An 8,525-nucleotide genomic window follows, 5' to 3' on the forward strand; every position below is an offset into this window, starting at 1 on the left:
TGGCGTACATTGGACTTTGGCGTTGGTTAGTCACTACTTTTATTGGACGCATATTAGGACTATGATTGTGTGAATAAGTGTTCGTAATGTTAGCTTAATAAAACTAAATGGCATAGATATGTAGGGATGTTGTATTGTTTACAAATTCTTGATAGAAATTGGAGTAGCATTTCTATTGATCTTGTAGTAAGATTGCCTTATACAAATTGAGATTATGATATAATTTGGATTATCGTCGACTGACTGACGGAAATGGCTTGATTTATGTCTATAAAGATGATCGTAAAAAGCCACAAATTGGCTGGTCTCTTTGTTGAATATCTTTATAGGCTTTATAGTTTGCCCAATGAAATAGTCAGTGATTTGAATTCTAAGTTCACTGGCCATTTGTGGCAAACGGTTTTTCAAAAATTGGAAACTTGATTGTTCATGTTGTCCTCCGAAATATCTTAAAACTGATGGATAGATTGAAAGGACAAATCACACCATGGAGGATATGCTCTGTGCGCATATCTTCGGTAGACAGCATGATTGGGAGTATTATCTTCCTTACATTGAGTTTGTTTATAATAGTAGTAAGCATTCCGTTATTGGTTATAGCCCATTTATGCTTATGTACGGTAATGAGCTAAAACCACCAATTGCCATAAAGCTCAGGGGAGGTGAAAATGTAGTCCATAGTTGACTTCTTGTATGATATGTAGGAGATGTTGACGATTGCCAAGGAAAGCATTAAAACAACCAAGGATCATGCTATGTTTTATACTAACCAATATCATACTCCTCAAGAGCTCCAAGTGGGCATGTTGGTTTAACTTAGAGTTCCAAAGGACTCTGATTCAATGACTACTGACAAGTACTATAAATTGTCTTTGAGATATTGTGGTCCTTTCTAGATTACCAAGAAGATAAGTAGTATATCCCATGAGTTGGATTTAACTTCGAAAATCCCGGTTTACCTCAGGTTCCACGTGAGTCATTTGAAAGAACGATTGAGACAAGATAAATTGATTATTCTGATTGAGGAAGTCGTGTGTCTCAAGGATACTGCTTGCTACGTTCTGCTTCAATCCGAATTGGTTCTTGACCTTAGGACTAAATGATCCCATCGGATTGTCTATTCGGATTATAGTCGTTTTTCTCACTTCATTCTTGAGGATACTACTAAGGATAGCAACCATTCATAAGGGCAGAAGTGTTACATCCTTAGACATTTGAATGGCCACTAGTAGCATTGGTCACAGTGCTCATGAAGTGACTTAGTGCAAAAGCACTAAGGGCACTTTGGGGCTAGGGTAAACGAGTCCTATTTATAGGACTCAAGGTCCTATTCTGCACATTTCATTATGTGATCACAACTCTTGGACTCTTGGCATGTTGGTGTTGATGCCTTCGTACATTGGGATGGTGTGGGTTGGTGGTATGGGATGCTAATCCTTAGGATGTGGTTGTGACCTAGAGTATTGTTGGCTCCTAGGCTCAGAGGTGAGCCCATTTGGTTCTATGGCTGGGAGGTGTTTGATGTCCAATCCCTATTATTTGTGGATATGGCTTATGTCGTGTCTTGTATGTAGGTTGGATCCTAGGGAAATATTTTACTTGGTTCTCCTAACCTATCGACATAATCTAAGAGCTCATCAACATAAATACCTAAGAGAGTAGACAAAAGTGGATATCCCTACTTCACCCCAATAGTATTTCCATCATATCAGAAAGCCCTCTTGGAGTCCGCACTCTCCTTGTCACGAACTCATACAAGGCATAAACCCCATATTGTAGATATTTTGGAGTGTCAATATCCTGTAGTCGTTGCATGAGCCTGGCTTGGGGCATAATATTGAATGCTTTGTGAAAATCCATAATACCTTCCTCTAATAGCTTTGAGGGTCAATATATGATCAAGTATCGTGAATCCTCTCTTGAAGCTTGCTTGCCCATGTGCTCTATACCCGTGTCTCCTTGCCCATATGCTAAGCTCATGCTCTTAAATGCAGCCATATATCTTGGCCAAGTAGTGATCAATTATGATTGTCCTATAATCCTCCACTACCATATTGTCCCCACTCTTAAAGAGTGGTACAATGGTATGCTTTGCCCAACTTGTCGAAAAGCCCACACACATGCCTCAATTGAAAATGTGCATCAAGAAGGGAGCAAGAACTTACATGCATATATAAAACATCATCCAACGAGGCCATCATGCCTTGTGCCTTTCCATTCTACAGTCTACAAATTGCATCTATCACCATCCCTATAGTAAAGTATGGGTTATAGTAAAGTATGGGTTATAAGATGGATGGGGCCCTTGGGGGGGAACATAGGGGGTTGGCTTTCTACATCATAGAGATTCTTTGTGTACTTGTACCATGCCTCTGGTGTTGTGATTGGGGTGCCCAAATGCCTTTCTTGAAACATCTCCCATGCCCTCTTGGGAGAAACTGTCTTGCCCCAAAACAATTGGTATATCTTTGCCTCCAACTTGGCAAAATATGCTCCTTTCTTTCTTTGTACTACGCATCAAGAGACCAATTGAGCTTGCCTGTGTGTAAAATCTCTGGTAGCTATCTCATGCTTTAACTTGGTCTATGGACCGTGTCTCATGATACTCATCATCTTACCAAATGAAGCTCCTCCGTGAATAGTACGACTGGTCCTCTAGATCTTGTGGTCCCCCTTGTTATGCATTACTAGGGATGAAAAACTCACTCCCATCTTCATCCTCGTACCTCTGGTAAATGTCTACCATTGCATTGGTGTGTCTCAATATACATAGCAATATCTACATTTTGAAAGTATTCTCAAAATAACTAGCATCTGTTTGGAGAGATCCATTACAATTCCATACTGGTCTCATGGGCCGCCCACCTCATTGGGACTGACAATTGATAATAAATTATAATCACTTGTCCATCACGATACATTGCAAATTTCCCCTTCTTACGAGCTTTGATGAGTCAAGGCATATGCTCTTTTCTATGTGCCACTTGGACTTGAGTGAGGTCTTTATCTAGGTATATCTTCTCCCCTTTTAAGGCTTTCCTCTTGGACAAGAAAGCCCTCTTCTTTTCCATTTCCTCAAACCTAAGAATTAAGACCTTCATTGTATCTACACATCATGCATCCATAATTGGTGCATTATCTATACCTAATTTTTTCTGCAAGTGCTTTTGCATCTTCTTGCAAGGTGTCCTTCTTAGCTCATCCCACTACTCGTAAAGTGTGCACTATGCGATTTGCCTCTTTCTCAAGAGTGACATTCATGATCTTCACTTTATGGATAGGCGACATTTTTTTATTTTTAATCATGTCAATCCATTGCAAAGTTTCCTTTACTTGCGCTTGTGTTTGTTTAGTCACTTTGGCCCATAAATTAATTGATTAGAGAGAGAGAGAGAGAGAGAGAGAGAGAGAGAGAGAGAGAGAGAGAGAGAGAGAGAGAGAGAGAGAGAGAGAGAGATTTATTTTTTTTACGAAAAAAAAAGAGAGATTTATTTACGAACCCATTACGAAAAAAAAAGAATAGATATTTATGTCTCCAAAAAGAAAAAGTAGCTTATGAGACAAAGAAATGAGTACATCTAACCATGTCATCTTGATTGGAGAATAGCAATGCAAATGAAAATGACTAACTATGACTATTGCAAGTACAGGCTACCATCATGTACAAAATGATCCCTCAATGATTCTTTAGCCAACTTGTAGGATCCCACCTTGATCAATATGACTCTCTACAAACAATATACCCTCCTCCAGGCAAGAATATCTGTCATGGGGTGGTCCAAGACATCGAGTCTACTAAGGGAGGTACTTCATCTTTGATGGTGAGCAATGACGGGTCGAATTTGTCGAAGGTAAGGATGTCAGGCACGATGATGGGGTGGTGGGCGCTATGCTCTATGGAGTGTGGCTGCTTGGTTTGCTTTGACCCCTCTGACTCGTGGATGGTGTGGTGGTGCTACTATAGTGGCAGCATTTGTAATAGTAGTATGTAGTGAGCTAGTATTGAAAAGCTTTGTAAGAACCCGCTAGCTTATTAACTCTATCTTTGTTTTTTTCTTGCTCCTTAGAAGCTTCTCTCTGTATGTGCGGATCTCCAATAAGAACAATTAGAAGAGTCCTAGGCATCTTTGGTCCTCATACTCCATCATGCTATGGAGAGGCCCAAACCCCTCCTAAAAAAGGCAATGAATCTCCCTTTGATCTCATAATATACAATACATCTACAAATAAAGTGCTCCTCAGACTAAACCTCTTGGTGGCATAATTGGTAGGTGCATGCATCCCCAGACATGTGTATACTGTCGTGTCTCAATCTTGAGTTGGTGTGGTGATGTCTATATTTGTCCAATAGCACTACATATCCCATTGGAGAGGTGGATGTCTATGTACGTTGGCTTGACAATGAATCCCTTTGTTGACACATGCAAGAAATGATGCTAATACTATGCCATCTTTGTACCAAGGGGCTCTAGGGGATGCACTCATGTATGATTTGTATCAATCTTGGCAATATCTGCCTTGATGACTTAATTCGGCTCTATGCATGAGATCTAATATTGGAGTGGTGGGAGTGCATCCATCTCTAATTCATGTGTCTTGAACCATGATTGCATCTTTGCATACCAGCAATGTGTATCCCCACTCTTTGCTAATTGTTTGGAGGAAATCAATGCCAATTGCGGATATCTATACCTAGGGAGCGCCCATATTCTCTATAAGCAAGGTATAGCCAGCCCATCCATTTTTGGTATATCCGGACTAAAATGTGCCAGTGATCATGGATGGTAGAGATCTCTGTTCAGACTAGCTTTCATATTTGACTCATGTGCTGCCCATGGATGACCACAATGGAATGCTAGAGGAGGTTAAATGCTAAGTAGATTAGAGAGGGCATGTGGCATTTGCTTCTCCTACTTGTTGGAACTGAGAGGAAAGAGTCACTTGTGAAACCTCTCTTTTGGTGGTAAATTTTTTAGAGGAGGTTAAATTCTAAGTAGATTAGAGAGAGCATGTGGCATTTGCCATGAGAAGCCTTGCCCAAGATTGCTCTTTAGGTGCATGTTAGAGAAACTAGAGTGCCTATTCTCTCATACACAAGAACATTCACAGTTGACTTAGCACATGATCATACACACGAAGATTCACAGTCGACTTAGCACATGATGGTTAGAGCAGCTAGTCTATTGCCGTAGTAACTTATGCATGATAAGGGTCACGCTTAGCATGGGTGGTCCAAAGTAGGTAAACACTGAAACCATAAATCATGATTCATACATCTAAAATGATAAGTCAAGTTTTAACTTTGTTATGTTCAACTTTATACTTTACAATTTAGTATTTATAATCTTTATGTGCATTGTGTAGGTGAATGTTGATACCTTCAAGTTGATGGGCCACACTCTTCGGAGTGTGCATCTGGAGGTTGATGAGGAGTTGATCTTTGTGGAGCTCTATAGAGAGCTCATGGTACCTGACACTCCCGACAGTGGTAATCAACGTGCTCATGGGTGAGGAGTTTGAGTAGGTAGCGGTAGAGACATGGTCATTTGGCAGTCTTTGACATTGATGAGGGGTGGTTCGAGTGGTTTGAGGACACATGCAAGGCGGGGTTCTAGTAGCTCTCATCCCGTGCCTTATGAGCCATTGCCTAGGGAGCCATCATTTGATGATGATGGTAACCTCATCAGTGAGGATGGGTATGAGAGTCTCTTACCATCCAATCTTGAGGAGTCATCTTCATAATCTCTTGATGAGCACTTAGATTGTCTTGATGACGACGACGATGATTGTATGTCTTGTTTCGAAGAACGTTCGCTGTATTAGAATGTTAGAATGCCTGTTGGGTATGAACAGATTGCTGGTCCTTGTACCTGATGGAATGGTTCCGGTTCTCTCCCTTCCATGTTGCTATGCAATGGGTCATCCCAAAGCCAGTGTTGCTGAGTCTGAGCAAGTCCTCCAAAATAAGTATCTTGAGAAGTCTCTCAAAAGTTAAAACATCACCAAAGATGCCTTGAGTGCAGGGGTAAATTGCCATGAGATGTTGACCTACAGCAAAAGACAAGATTATGTGAACTGGAAGAAAGGATTATCATAACGGGTATGTAGGAGGCCTCAAATCACTTTCCAAGAAGTCACTGAAGGGCTTTTAGTGGATGATCCTTAGTGACCCACAGCTGCCGAGAGGACTTCGAAAGTATTAGTGAAGGGCTTGAGTCAAAAAAACATTGCTTTTGATGTTATGCAACCACACTGATCCGCTAGAGAGTACAACCGCCAATGTTCCCAACAATGTTCCCTGTATTGGAATGTGCGAATGCCTGTTGGGAATGAAGACATTCCCAGGCCTTGTGCGTGAGGGAATGGCTCCCATTCTGTCCATTCCAAGTCGTTATGCTGTGGGTAATCCCAAAGCCAGTGTTGCTGAGTAGCCGGAGTCTGAGCAAGTCCAAAACAGGATATTCTTGAAAGTTTTGGCATTGCTTCAAGGAAATATGGACCTTGACTGACAAGAAAAAGTGTCCGGACTATGTCAATGGTCCAGGCTGCTGGTTCCCTGGCCATGAAGCGAGAAATAGCTCCTTCAATGTTTACAATGCTTTTATAGCCTATGCTAATTACTCAAAAAAGTGAATAATAGTGTTGTATGCCTGCACAGACTTTTGTGTTTAAAGTCATATATACAAAGCTATTCCACATCATGTTTAATTGAACTGTGCTATGCTATGTTTGTGTATGTATCTTGCTTGCTCCAGGCCTTGTGAAATTTTCACTTCATCTTGTTGTACAACAAAGAAATGAGATGACCTCATCGAATCAAGAAAGCCTCAGCAAATATATCTGTAACCAGTTTGGCAACAGAGATTCAATGCTTTATGATAGGCTGTCACAAGTATAGGGAACGGATTATGTGGGGACGGATTATGTCGGGTCTTACTCCCCATAGTGCAACACCAAAGGAAACAAAAGAAAAGATGTGTGTTCTCTGACATGCTGTCTATGGATCTTTTGTGGGGATTTGGGGTTTCTTGAGAGATCAAGGGGGAGGTTTTCCTCAAATGAGTGGACTTGCACCCAGCTTGTATCGTGCAGAAAATTTTACCCTCCACTATCTACACATGGTAATTTCATTGGACCTGAGTCACGTGGTTGTGACCCTCACTAACGTTGTGGTTTGCTCTTTTGTCCAAAATGTGTTTTTGTGGTTTGGGTTGGAAGTAGCTAGTCGAGAAGAGTAATGGTGCTATTTATATCAGCTAATTCTCAGACTTATCTTGCAATTCTTAGGCTCAACCATTTGACTGGTGGGTACAATTGAAGAGTGCATAGCTTCTCGTTCGATCAAATGGCATTCTATGTAGGAATTAAGTAAACTATCTGTGCATGTTTGATGATTTTCGGTCCTAAAATGTCAGCACATGGCCTAAAATATAATGTAGGGTGTTTTGTAATTTTGGGCAGGCTATCTATAGCCAGAGCTATATATAAGCAACCTTCGATCCTTATATTAGACGAGGCCACTTCAGCTTTGGATAACATCTCAGAGCAGCTTGTGAGAGAGGCGCTTGAAAAGCTTATGGTGGGTCGAACGGTGAGTGCGCAAAACATATTACTTTCCATACTTTGTGTTCATCGAGTTTAAAGTTCTATATTTTACTGTCGGAACACAGGTACTAGTGATAGCACACCGGCTAGAAACTATTCAGAAAGCAGACAGGATTTTCCTGTTGGATGAGGGGAGAGTGGTGGAGGAAGGGACACACTTATCTCTCCTTGCTCAAGGGGGACGATATGCATCACTGTATGAATTTAAATGAAGGATGGTCCTGTTTCTTCTTTGCATCCAGCATCTAACTCTAAGCAGTGCCAGCGTCTTTTACCCATCCAGTAACTCTTTTTCCAAGGAGACTGCAAAAGCATCCATGGCTCATGAATAGGGAAATTGTGTAAAATTAGCATTGATTTGCCGAGGAACTTTCGAATTGAAATAAAGTCTTTTCTCTTATTTCAAATTACATCAGAATGCCACGAGTCCCTTTGGCTAACTACTTAGGCAACACTCACACAACAAATTTTGGTTTGGGAAAAGCCATGTTTTGAATGCTAAGAGGTGCCTTCCAAGGATGATTATGACAGCAAGGACTAACAATTTTATACATACATACATACATACATGTGTGTATGCAGGCATCCATGTATGTATAGAGAGAGAGAGAGAGAGAGAGAGAGAGAGAGAGAGAGAGGTGCATGCACGTGCGTGCATGTGTAAAAAGAAGGAAAGAATATATATTTATGTTTGCAAAAGGCCAATGTGACCTATGAGATAAAACCAAAATACATTTGTATCCAATGTCATTTGACTATGAAAGAGAGAAAAATGCATCCTAGTATAAACATATAAAGATCTAAAACTACAAATATAGAAAGAATGCATCCTAGGATAAGGCTAATATATAAAGATATCTAAGTCTAAAACCGTATATACAATATGTCTAGCTATAATAGCTCCTCTTTGAATCTCAGTG

General features: G+C 40.6%; 1 protein-coding gene across 3 annotated transcripts in view; it reads left to right on the forward strand.

Annotated features, from left to right (window-relative positions):
* The window catches only part of ABCB29 (ABC2 homolog 12), a 90,580-nt gene extending 82,283 nt beyond the window's left edge, over positions 1-8,297 (forward strand). The window contains exons 9-10 of one of the 3 annotated variants that reach the window (XM_087670901.1): positions 7,462-7,591; positions 7,671-8,297. In XM_087670901.1, coding sequence (XP_087527027.1) covers positions 7,462-7,591; positions 7,671-7,817 — 277 coding nt within the window. In that variant the 3' untranslated portion in view covers positions 7,818-8,297. Of the gene's footprint in view, positions 1-5,364; positions 6,397-7,461; positions 7,592-7,670 lie in introns of those variants that run through there. The other 2 variants (XM_087670968.1, XM_087671026.1) reach the window with 2 other exon arrangements.
* The last annotated feature ends 228 nt before the right edge of the window (positions 8,298-8,525 follow it).

This window comes from Lygodium microphyllum, chromosome 1 (assembly GCF_053477565.2).
Source record: "Lygodium microphyllum isolate KBCC chromosome 1, Lygodium_microphyllum_v1.1.10, whole genome shotgun sequence".
In the NCBI taxonomy this organism is placed as follows: domain Eukaryota; kingdom Viridiplantae; phylum Streptophyta; class Polypodiopsida; order Schizaeales; family Lygodiaceae; genus Lygodium; species Lygodium microphyllum.